General features: G+C 38.9%; 2 protein-coding genes across 2 annotated transcripts; both read right to left on the bottom strand.

The window, feature by feature from the left end:
• Positions 1-1,648: 1,648 nt before the first annotated feature.
• On the bottom strand, positions 1,649-8,627 carry LOC141784139 (amino acid transporter heavy chain SLC3A2-like). The gene is made up of 11 exons (XM_074661866.1): positions 8,431-8,627; positions 6,818-7,019; positions 6,528-6,712; positions 4,280-4,453; positions 4,086-4,183; positions 3,839-3,975; positions 2,921-3,027; positions 2,649-2,839; positions 2,480-2,563; positions 2,185-2,404; positions 1,649-2,100 (listed from the first exon to the last, which is right to left on the bottom strand). Exons 2-11 carry the CDS (start codon positions 7,003-7,005, stop codon positions 1,961-1,963), a joined length of 1,524 nt encoding a protein of 507 aa, XP_074517967.1. The 5' UTR covers positions 7,006-7,019; positions 8,431-8,627; the 3' UTR covers positions 1,649-1,960.
• A 131-nt stretch (positions 8,628-8,758) lies between these two features.
• On the bottom strand, positions 8,759-14,687 carry LOC141784138 (amino acid transporter heavy chain SLC3A2-like). Its single transcript, XM_074661863.1, has 11 exons — positions 14,540-14,687; positions 13,028-13,232; positions 12,733-12,917; positions 11,624-11,797; positions 11,432-11,529; positions 11,135-11,271; positions 10,471-10,577; positions 10,060-10,250; positions 9,885-9,959; positions 9,577-9,796; positions 8,759-9,492 (listed from the first exon to the last, which is right to left on the bottom strand). Exons 2-11 carry the CDS (start codon positions 13,222-13,224, stop codon positions 9,353-9,355), a joined length of 1,524 nt encoding a protein of 507 aa, XP_074517964.1. The 5' UTR covers positions 13,225-13,232; positions 14,540-14,687; the 3' UTR covers positions 8,759-9,352.
• Positions 14,688-23,676: the final 8,989 nt, after the last annotated feature.

Here is a 23,676-nt window from a genome sequence, read left to right as displayed (position 1 = left end):
TGAAGAGGTAAGAGCATATTTTCAGGATGTAATACTTATTCGAGGAATGAAAAAAAACATACGAACATGGTAAAACACATCATAAATGAATTAATGTAGGCTGATAGAGGCACTTAAAGGTGTCTTCGAAATTTTTTCTGGAGTAATGTTTCTGAGTTCATCTGCATTTTCGATGTTCTCAAGGAATCTGCTCTTTTTAAAGGATCACACGATGGAGGGAAAGCGTCAAAAAGGGTGATGAGGGGGGATTTCTAAACCAAACTCTGAAAAGATTTAGCAGTGTGAAAACTACAGGTGATGCAAAGCATGAAATTAAAAGTATGGTACATTTATAACAAAATGAGCTCTTTCCTCAGGGGTGTGAATGCAAAACTGTTTACTATCAAGCCTGTTGCTTGAACGACATAAAGAGCGGTCTATAGTTCAAAAGAGGTTTATGGGAAACAAGCACAGTTACATTTTGTATATAAGTTGTCAGTAAAATGGTTTACTTGGTTTTAAGAAGACCAGTGGCCAATTTAAACAACAAGAACAGACACTTTGACGTAGGACAGCAGTTCCCATCACTTCTTTCACTATCATTTGTGTCCCCCCAAAAAATCCTTTGGCTTTTTATTTATTCATTTATTTTTCAAAGTAAAAAATTGTCTTATAAAACCTAATACGAGCCACATTCACCTGAAAAGTCCACGAAAAGGTCTTAATTCAAGATTTTATGTGACAAAAATGCCACTTTTCACACTGGCAGAGTTGGCAGAGTTTCTCATTCACTCCTCACCAGCAACTCAGACATCATTTCTGTCTTTTATGATAAGAGAAACCCTTGCCTAGATTTCCGTTTGTGTAGTTTAAATGTAACAAAAAATAAATAACAAAAACAGATTTAAAAAAAAACTGTGCCCATAAAAATGTCTGTTTTTGTTGTTAGTGATGCCTGATGTCTATGATGTCCATCATTTCTTATGGCAAGCAAAGAAACAAGAAAAATGATCAGTTTTTAGCATCTCATTTTTAATTTTAAATGCTTATATTTCATACAAAAAGCACCAGTGGGAACAGAGGGAGAATAGATTTATTCATTTTAATTTTCAGTCTCTTATTGAGAGGTTTATAAATCAGGAAATGTTTAGATAGCCTTATTTTCTAAAGAGAGTCTTACTATGAAATGTGTCATTTAAAAAAGAAAGATTCTCAACAGTTTAGAAAATATCTTCAGGCGCTGCGAGGGTATTTACTTTCAGTCTTTCACTGTCTGACCCATTTAGTAACGTGTGGGTATGTGCACAGCGTTAAGTGTAATAAGCCGATAAAACCCAACTGAGGATGGTGATAAAATATAGAGACGTGCTTCCTCTCTCCACATCTGTGACACACTTACACACACCTGTTCACACTGAAAATAGAAAACAACTCATCTGATATCATCTTCAGAACAAACAGCTCACTTAAACAAAAAAACAGACTTTTAGAAGAACCATACCTGAGCAGAGGAAAACATGAAACCTGAGTAATTTTGTTGAACAGTGCTCTCCTGAAGTTTCTATTCAAGTCGTCCAACACTTTCAGAGCCAACGTCTTTAACAAAATGAGGCAAAAACTACCACTCAGAGGTCTTAGAATTCAGTTGTCTAAAAGAAAACTGCTAAAAGAAAACTGCTAAAGGAATGTCGAAGAAACACAAAGCGAAATGTCCTTTGAATTTTTCACAACATACACAGAGTCAAAGTGAGGATAAAAAGTTAAGATAATGAGTGCACTTCTGCCATAAATATGGTAATAACTGTGCAAAAACAAAAACAGTTCAACTGATTTCTCACTTGCCACCATTTTCTGAACCTTAATATTAAAAATCCTACACCTTACAGTAAAGAGAACCACCATATATAACTGTTGTCATGTCTTAAACTACTTTTTTAACAACTTTCATTCCAGGTAGCTCTCCTGCAGTCTGGCGCCCCCTCTAGCCTGTATAGGGGAACTGCAGCAGGACACTTTGTCCTGGTGCTAGAGTGAAGCTGTTCAGACTGACGCTGGACTCCTCCTTCAGGCTTTCATCAGTCGACAGCTTCACCTTGGCTTTCTTTGGCAGCTCTACTCCCTCTGTAAGAACAAAAAGCCAAACTGTTAGAAAAAGAAGACTAGGTAAATGTATTTCATCAGACATTTCTTTGAAGACAAACCCACCTTGAGGTTTGAGAGTTAATGTGAGCTTCTCAGGTGTTGACCCCCAGTTGACAGCTGTGATGTATCTTGCGCTTTCTTCCCATTGGCGCAGGAAAGCGAGGGACGATTCAGAGGAGTAAAGAGAGTAGTAGTTCCCGTGGAGAAGAGAGCGCTCTTTGACTCGTAGCTCACTGATGGACTTGAACCACTTCTTTACAGCGGCACGCTCCTCTTGTTCAGCCTGTGAGAACAATAAACTATATTAAAGACAACTGTTATTCAAATGATAATATGGAGAACTTCACTATGAACATACTCTTCTCTCTGCAGTCTCATTGAAAGCCACTCCTTTAACCTCTTCCTCCTCTGTGTCCCAAATCATCTCAGGAGGCTCTGAACCCTGATAATAAAAAAAAAGTAGATGAGTACTTCACTTTAAAACACTTTTCAGGTTGTGATAACATTATAAAACCTGTCTAGCTCACCTGTGCAGATAAACCAATCTCATCTCCATAGGTAAACACTGGGGTTCCAGGCATGGTTAACAGGAGGAGCTGGTAGAGACGGGTATGATCTGTGGATTCAGACAAATGTCTCTTCTGGCTGGCACCGAGACCCCAGGCCACACTGTCCCGCTGAGAGCTGAGGACTTCCAAAGCCTTGATGCGCTCCCTCCCTGCATATTGTTGAAAGCAAGAGCATCACCAGTGATATCCTTTAATAGGTTATCAGGTAAATGAAATAAAGCTGTACTTACCTTCATTTTGGCTGAGCAGATCTGACAGGATAAGATCGAAACCAGTGGTGTTAATGAGCTGAAACACCTCTTCAGCTGAAACATTGTTAACCACACCCATAAGAACCCTAAAAAGCAGCGAATATGGTCAGTAAACTGTTGAAAAAAATTAAGGTCAACCTTACTTGTGCTGTGATACTTTGGGGTGTCAAATATAATCGTTTAAAGTAAAAGAAATTTCAAATTTGGTGTTATATCCACTGTCAATTTTAGAATTTCTGCATTGTTTACATGTGAACTCAGCTGTTACAAGCCTGTAGCATGTCAATGCTAACTGGTGCAAGGCCTGATGTCTTCCCATAAGGTGAGGAGACGAGCTAGCTGTGCTAACCTAGCAACAGAGGGAATACCAGAGGGCAGAGTAGCATCATACTATCCACTGACATGGCTAACGGAGCTAACATCAGACACCAACGCCACATTGGAAGAGCTTCACCTGCTGTGAGCAGACAGGATCCAGGAGACAGAGATGGAGAATGCCTGAAGAAGCTCAGTCAGACAATAAAGTTCTATTCTGTTCTGTTCTATTCTATTTGAAAGACATGCTTTTATTCATGTTCTGGTCAGTCTCTACTTGTGCTCTGAAGTCAGCTGATGACTTTTTACTTTATCCAGTGCCAGACACAGTAAATTGCAGTCTTGCGTATGGTTTGTTCTCCACCTGTACACCCATGGCTGTATCTTTAGCTCATATTTGAATTTTATTGATGTCTCATTGTTTTAAGGTTCACTTTGTTCACCACTGACAAATTTCAGCGACAATAAATCACTGTCCAACCTGAGAAAGCCTGTTGAAAACTTTAGCTTATTTTTCTCCGTATTTCCCATCAAGTTTTCTGCCATTTCTTTCCCTTTAAAATAAAAAAAGCTACATTTTACTTTTTCTTGATGTAGTCAGTGCGGTTTCCCTGGATAGCTGCCTTCAGCTTCCACCAATCATCAGACCACGACAGCAAAGAGGGTTCAGGTAACATGATGCCATCAAAGCCCAAATCAAGCCAGAACTCTGCTGCAGCCTGGAAGACAACACAAGCACCACAGCTCAGACACATACAGCTCAAAGGTTTCATATCAGTTCTTAACTAGCTGAAAAAAAAAGGATCACGGTATATAATTTGGCCTCTACCTTGGCTTGCTCCATCAGTTCCCCATCTACACTAGTTGAACTGAACCAGGGATGCTCTCCCAGGTAGTTTGGAGTCAGATCCAGAATCACAGAAATACCTACAGGATAGAGTATAACATCTGGCATGAGAAGTCCTAAACACATACACCTGTAATACTGAATGAGAATGAGTTCACTTAATATCAGATTCTCACCTTTCCTGTGGGCTCTTTCCAGCAGAATTATCACAGCGTCCTCACTGCCATGGAATGGGCGAACATACTTCAGGTCCAGGGTGAGTGGCTCATCTTGTTGTACAACGTGGAGAGGGCCAAGAACCAGACCTTTCACCTTCAGCTGGTTGATCTCATCCAACCTTCCTGCAACACCTATGACACATTTTGACATATGAACAAATAACAATAAGACAATCTGCTTACTTAGTGTAGACTTAAGGCAAAATCATGGGAACAATGTCCCTTCCTTTGGTTTATCTATTTTTATGTTTTACATTCTCTTTTGAAATTATGGATTCTGCATCTAACACTCGAGACAGGAGAGGATTGGGTTTGATCCAGCATGTTATCAGCACACATTTCAAAAGTCTGTATCTCTGATTGTATTGTGATGTGATTATCATCCCTAGCAGTGGTCACTTACACATGAGGCACTACTAATACTGAACAGTAGGTTTTTGAGCATGCTAACCACATTTTGCTACCATAAAACAGTGTGACACTGTAGTGGAAGAGTCCAGGTGCTAAACTGGCCTGCCTGCAGTCCTGATTTGTCACCGGTTAAAAACATTTAATACATCATGAAAAAAAAAGTGATTGAATAAGAAACTGAGATCCCATGCTACCTGGTTCTGCAGGTGTGTGTGAGAAAACCAGAAAACCAGAGGTCTGAATGTAAATGTGACTTTTTAGTATGTTTTCAGCTCTGTTTTTTGTTGCACAGTGACATAACCCATGACCTGCATGCTGTTAACCAAATCAAAATAAACTGTTTCCTGTTAAATGGGAACACAGAAATGATACAGTAAACTTTATAGACATGACTCTGTCGTAAAGATTGTTAAAATTTAGGGATTTCCTGATCAAGTTTTTTTGCTCCTGATCTGATTCCCATTTTTTTAATTTTGAGTATCTGCTGATCCCGATATTTCCTGATCCGATCTTTCGTGTCCTTTGAGGTTTTTTTTTTATTTTATTTAAATGAAAGTATTATTCTATCCAACATGGGTATAGCTTTTTTTCTCCACTTAGTGCAGCATTGGATCAACAAAATAAAAATAAAGCTTCTCAGAGGTGCACCACAAGATTACCTTGTATGTGTGAGAGAGGTTGCAACTTTGTTGTTTGCGATTTCATTGTAGTTGTTATAATGACAAATAAAGTTCTATTCTAAAATGATGATGTGCTATTATACATATTTTAATTATAAACAAGAACTAAGGCCCCAGGCTTTTTCCGGTTGCCCCCGATCTCCGATCCTTAAAAAATAATATGATCAGCCATGATTCCGATCACATAATCGGATCGGGACATCCCTATTAAAATTAAATTATGTCAGACTGTGATGCCGTCTCACAACATACCAGTGAGCGGTACATCATATATCATAAATGGAACACAAGCAGTATGTGTCATGTCTGTGTATAGGGTCAACACATATGGGCTTAATGATAGCACAGCTAACTACTTAATTCTTTTGAAATATGGTATAAACACGCACTAACATTAGCATGAGGGTCACAGTTCCTTAAAATGAGCATTGTAAGATCAAGCTAATCCCATCTGTGAACTGATAGCCTAGCTAACACTTTGGTTCTTCAGATGTTTTTTGAATAATGGAGTAAAGTTCTGTTAACACGTGTCGGTAATACATTTACTATGAACAAGTATCTCATACAACCCCACTTTAAAAAAGGTCTTTAAAGAGAAAATCATAGATACTGTGGGTCAGAGGCCAATGATGTGAAAGAATCCAGCATCATACTTACACTTGCATGCTCTGTCTGCATTGAATCAAAAGTATTGTCATATCTCAAGGAGCAGAAATTCTGCCAAAGGCCTGATTTAGACCAGAGATTTCCCTTTGATTTGTTTTAAAGTCAGCAAATAATTTTACACTTCCTTTTGTGATCTAACACAATGTCTGAAAAGTGTCGAGGCTGCCTACTTTTCAGCTCAAACCAGAATGAGAGAAGTAAAAGTGAAAGACATGACTCAAAGGCCATGTATTGAAGTATTTCAGAATAAGTCACATGTTTGACAGTCAGCCCTGCCAGCAGTTTGGTATCTGGCTGCTCAAGAAGGCCACCTGGAACTAAAGCAAACAAGACCTTGTCACATGAGTTATCCCCTGTGTAAGTAAAAAAGTCAGAAGAACGTCACAGCCCAATTTTTTTGAATAACAGTTTCAATATTCAGATAAAATATTTTCTTCAATGCACCCTACCGTAAAGTCCCCCAGAGAAAGCTTCAACATCAGAGATCTGGTACAGAGGTCCTTCATTCCACCAGCTCATGTCAGGGATGGATTTGCAGAGAGGGGCCTGGACCAAGGCCACAATGGCTCCCGCCAACATGCCCACCCAGCCAAGCCAGAATAGGATGAGAAGCACGCAACGCGTCCGCACCCAACTAATCACAAGGAACAAGATTTCACAAATGTTACCTGATTTTTCTTCTTTTTTTTGCCATTAAACCTGCATTTTAAAAGAAACTCTTTCCGACTGTGGCTCCTACCATGGTGTGCCAGCAACCTTTATTAACTCCTCTTTGGACAGGCCAGTGAATTTAGCTCCAGGAGCCTTCAGCTTGGTGCTTCCATTTTTCTCTTCTTCTGTTTCCTGATGATCCTCTGTCATTGGCTGCTCCTCAGGGTCCAGCTCATTGAGCTCCACTGCCTTCATTTCATCTGTGTCTGCATTCATGGTTCAATATGAGTCTTTTAGGTCAAGGTACAGAGGAACAGAAACATAATTTAGACAATAAATAAGGGGCAGAAGAACTCAAGCGCTTTGCAAAACGATACTGTTGCACTGAAGATTTAATAGGGGAGAATGGGATTGGTTGTTACACGTTTTACATGATTGTTCATCGTCAAAACATCTTTCAACAGTTATTCCTACATTAATCTGAAGCTTGTTTGTAACATACACTCACCGGCCACTTTATTAGGCACACCTGTCAAACTGCTCTTCAACGCAAATTTTTTAATCAGCCAATCACATAGCAGCAACTCAATGCATTTAGGCAGAATGGGAAAGAAAGGTGATTTAATTCAGTTTTCCAGCTCATTGTAACAATCATAATCATAAAGTAATAAACTATCAAAGACAATCTGATACATCATCCCAGAAATGGTTTTCACATATTATGGGGTTGTTTTTCACAAGAGCTTTTAATAGGAACGAATTTTTTTTTTTAATTAAAAAAAGCAGTAAGGTAGAACTTAATTTGGAAGTTTAATTGCACTGACAAGTTGACAAATATGTAAGATAATGCATCTTAACACAAAATGATTGAGGAACATGAACAGGAATCACATCTTTCAGCCAGCTTACTGTATATGTTTGTGACAACCAACCCCAAATGGAATTTCTTTAGCATCAAAACTAACAACCGTGTAACAACCAGTAAGCTAGCCAATAACAATCTAGCCTTTAGCTTTCCCTTCACACTTTTTTAAGGGTAACAGTTGTTTTATTATAAACTTATTGTGTAAATGCTAAGAAGAAAAATACTGAGGAGATAAATATTTATAATTTGACACGAAAAACACAAAAGTCCCCTCACCTCAAATTTAGCTGTCTTACTCCAGAGAAGACTACGTAGGTGGATGTATCCTAATTCCATAAATTTCCATACCATGATTTAGGAGACAGCGCCCTCGGGTGGCTAGGTATATTAAACGTGATAACCAACCCTGTTCTCTCATACTGTGAAACGTTTTTGTAATTACAAGAAACGACAAAAAAACGACACAGGGTTCAGTCACTTCCGGTCACCTACATCAGTTTCTGTTTATGACGTTACGGTAAAAGCTTCACGCGAGGGGCAGAAAAAATAACCGTTGAACACAACCTGTTGTTACTACATTTAAAGTGACCTACAGCTTTCTTTACAATTAAATAATTACATTCGCGCTTACGTTGCAGCGCATATCCATACAAATAACACTAACGGGCAAATAACCTCTGTAAATGTGCCCAATTAAAATATAAGCCTAACTCGGGGTTTATAAATGCCTTAAAGTAAATATCAAATTTTAAAGTTTTGTAAAACGTTTAGCATGGCAGCACTGTACTTTCCAGTTAAGAGATGCAGTTTGAATTTGTGTAATATTGTTTCATTACCTGACAGACAGCAAAGACTTCGCCGACGGTGTCTCTTTGTCCTCACCTCATTTCAGTCGACGTCAAAGCTACTGAACTTTTCCTCTGAAGCTGAGTCAGAGGAATGTGGTTTTTCAGTCTAAAAATGAATACAGTAGCCTATGTCTTTTTCTAACACTTTTCCTTTGACCCATATGCAAAATGTGATGTGTGAAGGAAGAGTCCGTCCGAATTAAAATGTGCGTCACACGTTTACAGAACTGAAAACGAAAGAAAGGTGGCAGCTCAAACTGCCCGTTACATGTTGTTGCACACTGAAAACATGAAAAATAGACATAAGTTGGCGCAGAACTTTGAGTTTATTCAGCTGACTTGACAGAATTGATGCCATCTTGAACTTTTGTCCAAGGGCACTGTGAGCCTCAAACCAAGCCACCCCACACTTCCAAAGAGGACTTTTTTTTTCTTAGTGTCAAATGTCTTCTTATAGAAAAAGGGCAAATGAAAAAAAAGCTACCACTTTGAGAGAGGTCTTAAAATCTAATTTAAAAAAAGAAAACTGCTAAAGGAATGCCCAGGAAACAAACAATGGAATGTCGTTCACGTTTTTCACAACAAACAAAGGGTCAAAAATGAGGATAAAAAGTTCAGCCAATGAGTGCATGTCTGGGTGGCTGCATTTTACAAAATCCAAAAAAAATGATAATTGTAAATTAAAAAGAGAGAAATCTTTACCAAAACAAACTTATTTTGTACTTGCCGCCATTTTCTAGAATGACAGATTTCTTTTGACCCAGGTCAGTTCTGACAGAAAACAAATATCCTAATTTTAAAATCCTACTCCTTACATTAAAGAGAACCACCATATAACTGTTGTCATGTCTTAAACTACTTTTTTAACAACTTTCATTCTGAGTAGCTCTCCTGCAGTCTGGCGCCCTCTCTAGCCTGTATAGGGGAACTGCAGCAGGACACTTTGTCCTGGTGCTAGAGTGAAGCTGTTCAGACTGACACTGGACTCCTCCTTCAGGCTTTCATCAGTCGACAGCTTCACCTTGGCTTTCTCTGGCAGCTCTACTCCCTCTGTAAGAACAAAAAGCCAAACTGTTAGAAAAAGAAGACTAGGTAAATGTATTTCAACAGACATTTCTTTGAAGACAAACCCACCTTGAGGTTTGAGAGTTAATGTGAGCTTCTCAGGTGTTGACCCCCAGTTGACAGCTGTGATGAATCTTTCGCTCTGGTCCCACAGACGCAGGAAAGCGAGAGATGATTCGGAGGAGAAGAGCGAGTAGTAGTCCCCGTGGAGAAGAGAGCGCTCTTTGACTCGCAGCTCGCTGACGGATTTGAACCACTTCTTCACAGCGGCACGGTTCTCTTGTTCAGCCTGTTTATGACAATTAATGAGTTAATCCCACTTAAATAGTGACAGATACTAGTAGTTCTTTTGACCCCCACAGTAAACATACTCTCACCTTAGCAGTCTCGTTGACAGCTCCTTCAGGAGAGGCTTTCTGTGTGTCCCAAACCATTTTAGGAGACCCTTCACCCTAATTAGGAAACAAAAGAAGGAACATTAAAAAGGTTAAGCTCTTAAATGCTTGTCAGGTCATAGAAACACTTTACACCTTTCTTGTTTTATGAGCATACCTGGGCATTCAGACCAATCTCATCTCCGTAGGTAAACACTGGGGTTCCAGGCATGGTTAACAGGAGGAGCTGGTAGAGACGGATATGATCTGTAGATTTCGACAGATGGGTCTTTTGGGCGGCACCGAGACCCCAGCCCATACTCATCTGCTGAGAGCTGAGGGTGTCCATGGCCTGGATGCGCTGCTTGCCTGCAAACAGAGGAGGAAAACTTTTTCAGAACTTCCTGTTTTGCACATTCAGGTGTAGTTATGATGATAAATATCAGTGTTAATGAAACAGTTATTCCCTGATGTAAACTAGAAATAAATTTAAGCGGGGAGCAAAGGGATGCTCTTAAGTAAAAAAAAAAAAAAAAAAAAAACTTGTTGAATATGCTAATGTTGAAACTAAAAGACAACACCAGCTTACCTCCATTTTTGCTGAGCAGGTCAGACAGTACAAGATCGGCACCAGTGGTGTTGGCAAGCACAGACACCTCTGTAGCTGTGATGTTGTTAACCACACCCATCAGAAGCCTGAGAGGAAAAAGGAGAGTGTGGTCAGATCAAACATGTTCTCCAGCAAAAGCTGACGGGGGAAAAGTTACCTGATGTAAAGTCATGATTTACACCATTAAAATTGATTGCAAATTCTAGTTAGATGACTCAGTCTAGTAAACTTCAAGTTTTGGAGTCCAGGTTAAAATTCTGAGACATTCCACAGACTGTCCACAAGATGTCACTTTTACACATGCGTGTGTAAAATTCTGCAGGCCTCTGGGTGCTGTCCTTGTTGATCTATCCCCCCGTCAACCTCCCCATAGTCCCCTACGGCAGTGGAATGCTTTAATCTCAACCTTTTCTCAGGCAACCAGACTGCTGACATTCTACTGCTGCTTTAAAGATTACTGTATCAAGACACTGGACCTGCAAATCTTCAATGTTTGAAATACCCCTACCTGCAAATCTTAAGTAAACAGTCCAGATGTCTCATCAGTGCAATTATTGGTGTTTCTTTACAGAAGGTAACAGTCACAGATACCCAAAAGCTTTCTTTAAGAGCAAACAGAGTCAGAAAAGGCAGCTATAGTTACTTTTTCTTAGTGTCTGCCGTGCGATTTCCCGTGACAGCAGCCTGCAGCTTCGACCACTCAGCAGACTTGGCTGCCAAAGAAAGGTCGGGTAGTTTGATGCCATCAACACCGAAATCTAGCCAGTGCTCTGCTCCAGCCTGGAAGACAACATGAGCACTTTGGCTTAGCAACAGCAGCAACAAAAACAGCTCTAAGGCTTGAATCTTCAAATTCAGCCAACATTCAGATCAGCATGCCTAAATTTGACATGCTTTATAATTAACAGATGAAGAGTCATAAATCTAGTTTGTGTCGCACCTGGACTCGTTCCATTACTTCACTGTCAACACCAGCAGGGCTGAACCAGGGAGCCTCACCCAAGTAGTTAGGTGTCAGATCCAGCACCACAGAAATACCTTCAAGAAAAAATAATAGAAACCAGTTAGTGTTCAACTTCTGGGCTGGACAAAAAAATAAGACTTGCAGAATGAGAACATCCAAACAACTCACCCTTCTTGTGGGCCTTTTCCAGCACAGCAGTGAGGGCTTCCTTTTGCCCTTGGAGTGGATTCATCACTTTCACATCCAGGGTAGCTGGCTGGTCTTTCTGGACCGTGTGAAATGGGCCGAGAACCAGGCCCTTCACCTTCAACTGATTGATTTCATCCAACTTTGCTGCAACGCCTATAGGGACGAGGAGAGAGGGTTACATGCCATGTCAGTGCAAATTCCTCACTGGGTGAACAGACAACAGGGAGCTGATGTGTGAAATGTAGCAAGGGCACACGGTAAGGAGGAAAACTTTGAGCGCTCCAGAGATAGTTTTCTACTTCATAAGGGGGTAGCTTAGTGAGAAGAACAAAAAGCAGCCGCTTCTTTGTCTCCATATAGACTCATAGCAGGAGCATGTGAGGCACCTCCTCCACCCGCTCTGTTGGCCATGTGCAGTCTGAGCATAAGGAAGTCCTTCATGTGCAGCTCACGTGTTGTCACTGCCAAAGGCCTGCTTGAAACCTGAGTGCTCCCTAGTTACTCCCTTTAAAAACAGCACAATAAGCACTTCCTTCTTACTTTCACACTTCTGTAGCACAAATTAAAAAAAAAAAAACAGATGAAAGGCTGACATATTTTTGGCATACAGGGGGAAGCCTTAAAATGAGCAAAGTGTGTTTCTTTTTTTAACAATGAGATTTAAGAACTGTCAAATCAGCACACTCCAAGAATCTGCTGGACTGTTTAACCTTTAGCTCAGATCTGAGAAAAAGAGATATGAAAGACATGACTCGTAGCTGTTTCATGTCCTTTAGACCCTGAGTCACATACAGTACACCTAGTCAGCAGTTTGGTATCTGGCCGGTTGAATTGGGCTGTTACAGGAGTGAGGAAACCCAAGACCTGGTCACATGACTTATCCCTTCTGAATAAAGGTGAGTTATAAAACCAAATCTTAATCTAGATAATCTCACAGCCCTATTTTGGGAATAATAGCATTAGCTAACAAAAAAGTGACCCACATAGAAAGGCAGTCAGCAAAAAGAAAAGGTGTCACCTTTTCTATAATAAGCTGAGGAAGGAGATACAAAGGTGTTAATTATCTCAAAATTAACAATGTACCCTACCGTCAAGTCCATCAGAGAAGGCCTCAACATCAGAGATCTGGTACATAGGGCCTTCATTCCACCAGCTCATGTCAGGGATGGGTTTGCAGCGAGGGGCCCGGACGATGATCACAATGGCTCCCGCCAACATGCCCACCCAACCCAGCCAAAACAGGACAAGAAGCACCCAACGCGTCCTCACCCATCTAAACACAGAGGACAAAAGAAAAAACACTATAACCACATGTCATATCCTGAAACATTTTATTAAAAAAAAGCTATCTACATGTACTCTCATCCAGTGTGAACCGCTTACCCTGGAGTGCCTGCAACCCTCATCAGCTCATCTTTGGACAGGCCAGTAAATGTAACCTCATCCTCAGGAACCTTCAGTTTGACGCTGCCATTTTTCTCTCCTGCAGCAGCCTGACCATCGCCCGTCATCGGCTGCTTCTCAGGGTCCAGCTCATTGAGCTCCACTTCCTTCATGTCAATCTCTGTGTCCTTACTCATGGTTAAGTCTGAGGGAAAGAAACAGAAGGTCACATTAGGTAGGCTCAAGAAAACAAAGGGCCCAAAAGACAAGGAGTTTTCATCACCTGTTGCATATGATGCCTACTTTTAGGGCTGCAATACAAAGGCTAGGCTTTTCAAAGCTTTCTACTTTCAAAGGCAGAATAAGTTCACTCATGTTCTTAATTTATTTTACCCAACAATATTAATCAACATTTTCTGGCGAAACTTTTGGGGAAAACATCTGGAAGGAAAGAGGAAAATCCAGGACAAGCCTAACTTTATGATTTTCTACCCTCAGGTTAGATAACACCTACAGCCCCTACCACCTCAGAAACCTCTAAAAGAGGTCGAAAACCTCTAGTAAAAGTTGGTTTGGAACAGTGTGCTCAGCCGTCTGATGAAATTGCTGCTGTTAGTTTCACGCACAGCCCACTCAAGAGACTGACTGAAGAGAGAAGTTCAATTAAAGCGAATATTTTCTGTATTGCTGATGTGCATTGTACATCGATATCTTCCCCCCTTTTCTTTTAAAACGGTTGGGAAACGTACGGTAACGTTAAAGAAATGCCCACTCATGAAGTTAAACTAGCACAAGTAGTTGATTGGTGTGACTTCAAAAATTCTTACATTGTCAGTTTTTAAAAAGCCTTTCAAATATAAAAAAATTTCATAATAACTGACTGGAAATTTAGTTTTCGGTGTATTGTCGAATATCGCAACCAGTGTATGCTAGCAGAAAACTCATAGCAGAACTGCGCATGCGCGTGGCTGCTAACTACTCATCAAACACTAAGCATCGATGACCAAACACGTTGCTTCTTCAAATTCGAATACAAAGAAGTCAATTTAGCATTTTATCATAAAATTCTGACCGCTTGTTTTAGAGGTTTCTTGAAAACCAGTTATGTACAATTGAAACTTTTAAACAGAGGCTTTTGCCCCTGTTAGACGAACACCACCATTACACTTTTTGACAAAGCGACAGGTCGTTGTCAGACACCGGTTTCTGGTTTGTCAACACTTCTGTACCCGTTCAACCCCAAAAACAACACAACTATCTCCTCAAATTGTTCGAGAGTAAACACATGTATATGAAAAAAAAAAAATTTACGACCTACAGCTTTGAAAATTCTGTTTAAACTGAGTAAATTAGTCTTCCGTGTAGATGATGAAATCAACCCATCTGCTACATCATCCTCAGGGCACGAGGCAGTAAGCCGCACTGTACTTTCCACTCACGAGCCTGTTACGCAGTTCGGCCGAGTGTAACAAGTTTTAGTCCCTTGACGCTTCAAAGCAGGGTGAGTTTTACCTGTTAGAAAGCAAAATGTAGTCCGTCGCCGTGTTTATCGTGGTCTTTGTATCCCTCTTGTCCCTTGGTGAACACTAATCTACCAACGCTACGGGCTGAGTCTGTATTTGTAGTTACCCGGTTACCCCGCCCACAGAGACTACCCATTAATCTCATCTGCTCCCTTCCCTCGGTTTGACTCTTTCCACCCCCTCTCAGAAATAGACTAACTTTAGTACAATGCCCCAAATGAAAATTTTGATTCAACGGGTTTAGCTCATTTTGAGCCTTATTTAACGATTAAATGTTATTTAAACCCACAAACCGATTTCAGAATCAATTAGGCAAGGTCCAGTACAGGTCCTGTTTGTCATGTCTGGCTATAGACGGTTTTATCCTTTGCCCCAGTTTGTACAAGACACATGAAATAACTCAAGGGCCTGTGTTTTCATTTAGGGGTAAAACCACTGAAATGGGGAGTGTAGAAAGCTACCCTAACAAGTCTTCCCACCATCCTCAACCAGCAAAATGAAAACAAAGTATATTAAGAAAAACATTTATTCAATAAAATACTGGAAACGATTCACAAATTAGTTTTGGTTATGCAATCATTCCCTTCAGATAATACAATCAGTTGTTTAAGCCCTGAAGATGACCTATTAGAGGAATGGTTTGCCTATCTATGTGGGCTCCTGGTCAGGCCTTTTATCTTTTGATTAGCAGAAATGGTCTCTCTGTTCTTCATTGATCTAGTTAACCCCTACTCCCCGCACTCAACCTTTTGAGTTTATCATAGGAATTTCATTTGCATTATATCCTTTTTTTTCCACATGAAAGCAAACAAAACAAAGTAAAATCCACAAAGCAATCCATTCAGTCTGATATGATCATTCTTACACAAAGAGTTTGACTTCAGAAATGCTGTATTGGCAGCATTGAACTCATTGCTTTTTATTAGATATCTATATTCAGTGTTGCTGTGGTAGATATATGAAAATAAACTTCTTGTTTTAATTGTGTACTGAGGGTTTTTCAGTGCCTAGCAAAGAACATTTATGTATTTGATGGTTTGAGTTAGCAAGAACTGGAATACAAGTTTGCAAACAAACAGTATAACCACTCACATTAAGCAGGTCCAGATTCAGCTTTGCCCTGAAATCTTACAATCAGGCTGTTTTTTTCCCCCACCAAAATCTACAGCCTTAAAACTATTTGTGTTGCTTCAACAGCTTGTCAACTCCTCTTCAAAAATGTAATGTTGCTATTCTGTATTTCTATATATATATATATATATATATATATATATATATATATATATATATATATATATATATATATATATATATATATATATATATATATATATATATATATATATATATTTTTTTTTTTTTTTAAGCACAAGGATAAACGTGAGTTAAACTTACATTAAAAAACTTACATAATGATGTGTAACTTGATGTAGGGGGCACGCGATCAGCCAACCCAGCTGCGGTACCCTTCTGTCTGTTTCCCGGTGCAGCCTTCCTCAGCTGTTGTTGACCTTTATAGTGTTACAGTGCTTCTAGGAAAAGCCCCCATAAAATCTCTATCACATGTACATTAAGTGCTTTGGTGACTTTTCAGGACATGTCCAAACGTGATCGGATAAGTACCAGAATAGATGTTTTTGTAAAGATCAGGAGATTTGGTCGCTGTAAATCTCAGTAAGACAAACTTTTGGGTTCAGCTCATGGTGTGTGACATGTAATTGTTGCATTTACACATTTGTCTGTTGGGCTGCATAGAATATCTTTCTGACCCTAAGGGGTATACTGTAAACACACTAAAACCTGTTTATTGGTAAAGAATTGTCACTTCCTGTGCAACATCAGTAATAACAGACACAAAACTGAGCTAACATACTTATTGTTATGATATTATGCAAACAATGTAATACTAGTTGGAAAGAAAACAAAATACTGGATGTATTTACTGCCTTTTGTGAACCATGTCATGTTCTCACTGTTCATTAAATTAACTATCACATTACACTGTGGTCTTCTACTATGATGTCACGTTGCTACATATGAGACTTGGGGGGGGGGGGCAGAGCCTTCTCCATAGCCGTCCCCACCCTCTGGAACTCACTCCCACTCAAATTCAAAACTGCTCTGACACATCAACAATATCAGACTCACCTTCTTAAGTTAGCTTTTAATTTGTTATTGTACTGTTGTTTTGTCTGAATTATGTGTAATGTTTTCTTTTAAGTAGTGATTTTTATATTGTACACACATATTGTATATTATTATTATTGTTATTGTTATTATTATTTTTTCATAATAATAATAATAATAATAATAATAATAACGACAATAATGATAATAATAATAATTATTATTATTATTATTTTTATTATTATTATTATTATCATCATCATCATCATCATCATCATCATCATTATCATTATTATTATTATTATTATTATTATTATCATCATCATCATCATCATCATCATCATCATCATCATCATCATCATTATTATTATTATTATTTTATTTTTCATTTTTCATTTTTTTTATTATTATCTCCAGCCCCCCACTTACCAGGTAAGGCTACATTTGGCCCAGCAACCAAAAAAAGTTCCAGGTTTAGGCTTTTACAGAACTGCACAAAATGAATGGCTTGGTGGAAATACACTTCAACAACTTCATTTATTAAGTCAGTTTAAGTACATGTTTACATTAATTTGCTGGCACGGGAAAAAAGCAGGGATTGATGTTGATGACAATGATGATGAAAGTAGAATGCCTTGATCATGTGACTCTTATCTTATCTGTTATGTTTCTTCTTAGCTAACTCTTCTTGGGGAGGACTTCTTTGTCCTCCCCCACTCAAGTATTTGCACAGTCTGTTTTTCTACAGTGAGGACCTTTTGTTCCAGAAAAAACAAACCTTCAGAGGAACTCTATGAGTAACAGTGGTATATATCCTGATAGATCAGTAAAGCCATGTACCTACTTAAACAATGATTCCATTTTACGTGTTTTCTTTTTCCTCCTTGTGGGATGTGTTTGGGTGTTAAAATAGTCTGAGAAGTTGGTCTTTTCAAGAAATTATCATGTTGCCAACAGGAGTGGGTGCTTCATTTACACACAGACCTCAGCTTAGTAGATCGAGGAAAAGGATGATAGAGGCATACCTGGAACTCAAAGCCCCTGGTAATTTGACTGTAATGTACCATCCTTTTCCTTTACTTTACATGTTCTCTCTCTGTCTCTGTCACTATATACCATGTAGGAGAAGGTAAACATCTTCAAGCAGGGACCGTTAACAAACGGAACAGGCTCTTCCACTTAGCTGAATGTAAATCTACCTTTGCATGTGTGTGCTTGTTTACTGGTATGTTTGTATTCATTCTTTTAAGAGAATGAACTCTTAGCATGAGTACTTTTTAAAAAAGTTGCACAAAACTGTTTTTTTTTATCCAAGTAGTTAATGAGACTTCAAATTATTGTTCATATCATTAATCATATTGATTCATACTTGTTAAAAAATCATATTTTTGTTCTATTTTATCTGAATTTCAAGGAAGTTTTCACCTCCATGTAGCACAGACAATGAAGTATCAATTCATTTATCATAACATGTCTAGACACAGGCCTTTATATTATTTGATCTGGGTCAAAATCCTTTTGTGCAGAAGGCTCATTTAGGCTTCTGCACCTCTATTTGTAGATCTGTAACATCATCACCTGCCCTTAACCCAGTTATTTAACCTATATAATAATTAGGCCAAGTCTTATAAGGTGAAGCAACATGAAGCTTCTTTTCAAACAAAAAACTTTAAATTGTCCTCTTACAACAATCAAATGTCATTTAAAAACCTCTATTGTATTGTGGATACTGTTGCATAAAAACTAGGCAACTTGCGATCACGTGTGAACATAGTGTCTGCCACCCTCTTGGACCACCTAAAACACACACCATCTGTTTCTGTTTTTATCTCAGCCAGCTGATGATGGGAGTGTTTGGCACGGTCAGGCTGTAACAGAGCTGTTGACTGCAGACTGATCCGAACACAGCGTGCCGTGGATCCAGGAAGCATTGCTAATAGGAAAATATCTGCTATTCATCCTTCATATCCATGTTGCACAACTTTTCTGATTTCACAGGCTGTAGACAATGAGTGAACGTGTTTGGAGAGACACTGAAAAAGCCACAGACCTGGTTCAGTCAGGAAACCAGAGTACAGTAGGGAGGAGCAGCTCAGAAAGGAGGAGCTCGAAAGGAGAGAGGAAATGAGAGATAGAAGTGGGCAGGGGTGTGTAAACATGTTTATGAGTTGAGGGGGTTTGCAAAATTTGGAATGGTACACGGCCCTTGGTATATATGTAAACACTGCACTCAGGCATGGCATAACTGTGTCTCTCCCAGAAGCTTTCCCCACATGTTGTCCCACACGAGTCGAAGTCCCTCATCTGTAATTACAAACCCTCACAGAAAAACAAATCAAACTTTTATGTAACAGCTCTGTGAGACTCACGTTTTGCACATTTACCATGTTCAGAAAATAACACGTTCAAAACCACTGAAAAATCACAGAACATACAAGAAGTTTAGATTGAAAAGAAAGGTATAAATGTATGATGATGCACATTCAGTAATTTTACATTGTTTCTAACATATAACATTGGTGCATTTGTTTTCTATTTATCTATTGATTTATTTTCTTTCTTTTTTTTTTTGCCTTTTTTTAAAAGTTGACATTAAAATGTGTACTTTACCAGAATAGAATAGAATAGCATAGAATAGAATAGAATAGAATAGAATAGAATAGAATAGAATAGAATAGAATAGAATATACTTTATTTCTCCCCTAGGGGAAATTCAGGTGTCACAGCAGCAATACAAGAAAACAAAAGTACGAAAGTGTGTAGTGCAAAAAGGTCCATAAGAAAATAGGGATAATGAGATTTTATTGATACTTATGCCCTTATCGATTCTGTGTATTGATCAGATTCTTGATCAATTCCTCCTGTGAATTTTCTCTGTACAATAAGTAGCTTTACAGGTTTTCTGTGTCAACAACATCTAATTGAATTTATAAGTGAACAAATGTGAAATTGGTCACTGGATGTGGATATCTGAATAAATAGAAGTAATAGAAATCGCACGTCACATGACATTTATGCACAATTTTGTTATGCTATCGACTGAAGGCCATCTAGTGTCTCACAGTGGTTATAGCATATGTTTCAGTTGTGTGGAAACTTGCCGCAGATATGAGCCTGCATGTAACTTTTCTGTTATTTGTCTGTTTGTATTTTGATATTTGGAGTTCTCAGTGTTGTTTACAAAGACTAAATGTGATATGTTTCTCTGGTGAAAGTTGAAAATCTGTTCTGAAGCCAAGTTATAGCCAATGTATGCTGCTAACTGCCAGCATACCAATTGATTTCCCATATACGTTAACATCAAGCTAGCACTAATTTGTTTATATCGGTTTTTGGTAAACAAGGAGATTTATACCATGTTGAATGTATTGAATAGGAATCTCTTGCGAGAGATTAATGTATATTTCTTTGTGTGTTCAGTTCTTTAGTATAACAAAAAATCCTGAATCAGTGTTTTCTTGGGAAGCTGTTATCTAACTGCTAGGCTAAAACAGCTGAGGAAGACTAGTCAATGTGAGGTCTAGTAGCTAGTTTACATCATCCCAAGATCTGTTGTATTGTAAATAAACAGTGCTGTACCATGTTTGGTTGTAGATAATTGGTCATTATTACAAAGTGTGCACAAACACACTCATATATAAGCTGTGTGAGAGCGACAGAGAGAGGGAGAGAGAGGGAGGGAGGAAAGGAGGGCAAAGTTGAAGCTGACACATAGTTTTGCCTTTTTTTCTCTCAGGCAGAGGAGGTGGAACAGACGAGCTCTAGAGCATATCACATGACATTTGTAGTTCAGTGGCAGTTTTTGGAAAACAAAGACACTACAGAAGAAACAAGATGTGTGACGTGAACACTGTGATCATCGATATTCACATATCTACATTCTTAAAAAACACTTTGTGAAAGAATCCCCCACAGAAGTGACGCTGAGGTGATACAAACAAAAAAAGATGGTCTGATGAAACCCAACAAGAATGTTTGTGAGTTGCAACAAGAAAAAAAATAAACGGGGAACAATTGTAACATCAAGGGAATGTGGACCAAGAGTAGAAAAACTGTGAAAACCTTAAAAACAGTAAAAAAAAAAAAGATCAAGACTTTAAAAGCAAAATCAACTCATCTGATGGATAGGAACAGGGGGGAAGTCTTCAGATTAGGTTTGTACTTTCAACATGGCAAACTTCTGTATTTTGAGAGAAGTTTTTTCTAACCTGATCATCAAATACACCTAAATTGATACTGCTACCTTTTTATGACACACAAAATCAAACCAGACCTTCAGCATTCAGCATCAAGACTGATCATGTTGAAATTACTATTTGTAACTTCTCAAACTGCTGGAGGGGGAAAGGAGTCAGTAAAGTTGATTAACGCATTCTGCCAAAACACCTGTTTTTAAAAAGTGCTTTCCACAACAGAGGACACAGGAGGGAGCTCCATTATGTGATGAGAGGGTGAAGACACACTTGTACACAAAGCTGCTCCACCCTGCTAGCTGTGAGGCTACACATTGCTGGTGTCTTTTTCTCCCAGCATGCCTCTGCTTCTATCTCAAAAGGACCACCTATACACCCCTGTGTTTAACATTGTACCAATGTAATTTCACAGCTGTAACAGAAATATTTCCTCTAATAAACTATTCCTCTGAAATCCCTAAAGCTTGTAGTGATACCTCCTGCTCCCTGCATTGTTTTCATTAAGTGTATGCAGGGCTGGAGGGCGACACACACATGAATACACACACAGGGCCTCCCTATAAATCCTTGTCTGATCCCGCTCAGAGCGTTTATTTTGTCAGACAGCGTGAGCTTTGAAAAAAACAAAAAGAAAAAGCAGGGCTGACCTGGACCAGTTCAGACCAGTTTGGCTGAGGTCTTGTGCTTTTATCTCATTGTTTCAGGCTCGGTGTAAAGGGGCTGGCCTACACTTCAGACGAAGTAGTTCAGGGAAACACTGCTTTCATTTTATCTATAAAACATTTTGTTTATGTGTACTTCCATTGATTTGACGAGCCTTTGAAGCAGTTTTTTCCTGAAACGGAAGTCAAAGTGTTGTGTCCAGTATGTTTCCTGTAAAAGGGCAAAAGTTAGAAAAAAGGACTAATCCATTTATGACTTTCTGCTGATATCTTGGCAATAATTCACAGGGAGAAAGTTGTCTGAGAACATGTTAGTAAAAGTGTGCATACTTCAAATGAACTTTGCCATATTGTGTAATTTTATAGCTTTATGTTCTCATTGTTATCTCTGGTTTACTGTAGGTGTTCATGTAACCAGTTGCTTCAGTAGGGATGGCTGAATTTGAACTTAAGCATTTCACACCATGCTCGTTCTACATTTTCAGTCCATTCTAATCTTAATTTTCCTTTGTTGTCTGTGATGTATTGGGTTGTTTTTTTAGTGTGTGTGTGTTTGTTCCTGTTTGTGGCCTGGTTTTCCCTCACACACAAAGGACAGACTGTTCAGTGTGCAGAGCCACCCTCTCTAGTCCTTGCCTGCATGAATGGAGAGCCACTATGTACAGCAAACACTAATTGCTACCCCGCATTAGCACATAAGCTCACACAAACCACTTACATATATGAAAAACAAGACAGCAGATAGCAGACAGATTCGAGCAGCACATCTTTCTGGTAGTATATGGTAATATGAGTATCTTGGCAAAAACATCGCTCACTCAACCAGTTGAGATGTGTTTCAACACTTTTCTTCTGTTTTCTTCTCTCAGCTCCCTTTGCTCCTCCTACCAGCACGCCTTTTTCTAAAGCAGGACACAATAGCTGTTATGTAACAGACTTCTGTGAGTAGAATTACAAACAGCTCCACTCACACAATACATTGCCACTACAGCACAATGACAGAGAGCAGAGTGGCGCAGCGGAAGCGTGCTGGGCCCATAACCCAGAGGTCGATGGATCGAAACCATCCTCTGCTATTTTAACCATTAAAACATCTCATTGAGGTACATGGATCTATGTGCTGCATGAGCCATCCAACAGATAAAGCACCGCTCTGTGACAACATAAGCTGCAATACACTAAGCAGTTTCTCACTGCTGCCTGTCTGGCTGGTTTCTGGGTCTGTCAGTTATTCACAAGTAAAGAAAACTGTTCACCTGAAATTAAACATTTATCTCATTTGTGTGAGCAACACGTTTTCCCTTCAATTTAACAGGTAATGACCAGAAAAGTCAACAGCAACTGTGTAGGCTAACATGGTGACCTTTAAGTCTCCAACACACAGTAAGGCTCAATGAAAGTACTGACTTTGTTACAGCAACCTGTTGTTTTGATGCCCATAATTCAGTGTGAGCCTATAAACAATAAATTGTTTTGTGAAAAATAAACACATAAATATATACCTAGTATTTGAGGTTCTTTGAGTGCTATGTGATTATAAAGAACAGCTGAAAATAGCATATTGAGAATAAGGTATGAAGCATTGTTACATGACATGGGCACACAGCTGGAACTTTCTCAGTATTACAGTGAATGTTTGCTGCTGATCTCTTTGTTGCATTGTCTCAAACAGGATCAAGCCTGAACCTTATTGTTCCTCTCTAATTTTAGCCTCTGTGACAGACGGTCGCACTTTGTACAAACAGACAAGTTTGTTTATATTTTAGGAAATTGAATTCAGATATAAGTGTTAACATCAATAATTTTTCAATTTAAAAAAACAGTTTGAAAAATAAGTTACAGATATACAATGCATGTTCACTATCAGGTCCTTTTTACATGTCAGCTGACTGTGCTTAACATGAACTTCTACTGCCCTCTGCAGTATTTGATTAGTTCCTACATTTCTGTTTCTATGTAAAGTGGTTTTTAGTTTAATTTAAAAGACATTGCATGGATAATTGAATTCTCTGCATTGAAATGCATATAATGTCTGTGTGGAGATTTTAAATGTAGCTTTTGTACCTTTTACTACTTTAACCGCAGCTAGTCAAACTCTTGTCAATGGCTTAGTTTATACAGTTCATGCTTGCACATTTGGGTCA

Source organism: Halichoeres trimaculatus, unplaced genomic scaffold (genome assembly GCF_033239565.1).
Source record: "Halichoeres trimaculatus isolate MK-OKI-2021-1 unplaced genomic scaffold, fHalTri1.1 fHalTri1_scaffold_22, whole genome shotgun sequence".
In the NCBI taxonomy this organism is placed as follows: Eukaryota; Metazoa; Chordata; class Actinopteri; order Labriformes; family Labridae; genus Halichoeres; species Halichoeres trimaculatus.
This window is presented reverse-complemented; position numbering and strand designations above follow the sequence as displayed.

Bases quoted from the DNA above. Each gene is read 5' to 3' on its own strand.
- LOC141784139 (XM_074661866.1), bottom strand. From the start codon at position 7,005: ATGAATGCAGACACAGATGAAATGAAGGCAGTGGAGCTCAATGAGCTG. The intron at 6,713-6,817 runs GTAGGAGCCACA...CCTTGTGATTAG, and splicing joins AAGGTTGCTGGCACACCATG to TTGGGTGCGGACGCGTTGCG. The intron at 3,976-4,085 runs GTAGAGGCCAAA...GTTGTCTTCCAG, and splicing joins AACTGATGGAGCAAGCCAAG to GCTGCAGCAGAGTTCTGGCT.
- LOC141784138 (XM_074661863.1), bottom strand. From the start codon at position 13,224: ATGAGTAAGGACACAGAGATTGACATGAAGGAAGTGGAGCTCAATGAG. The intron at 12,918-13,027 runs GTAAGCGGTTCA...CTCTGTGTTTAG, and splicing joins AGGGTTGCAGGCACTCCAGG to ATGGGTGAGGACGCGTTGGG. The intron at 10,251-10,470 runs GTAAGCTGGTGT...CTCTGTTTGCAG, and splicing joins CCTGCTCAGCAAAAATGGAG to GCAAGCAGCGCATCCAGGCC.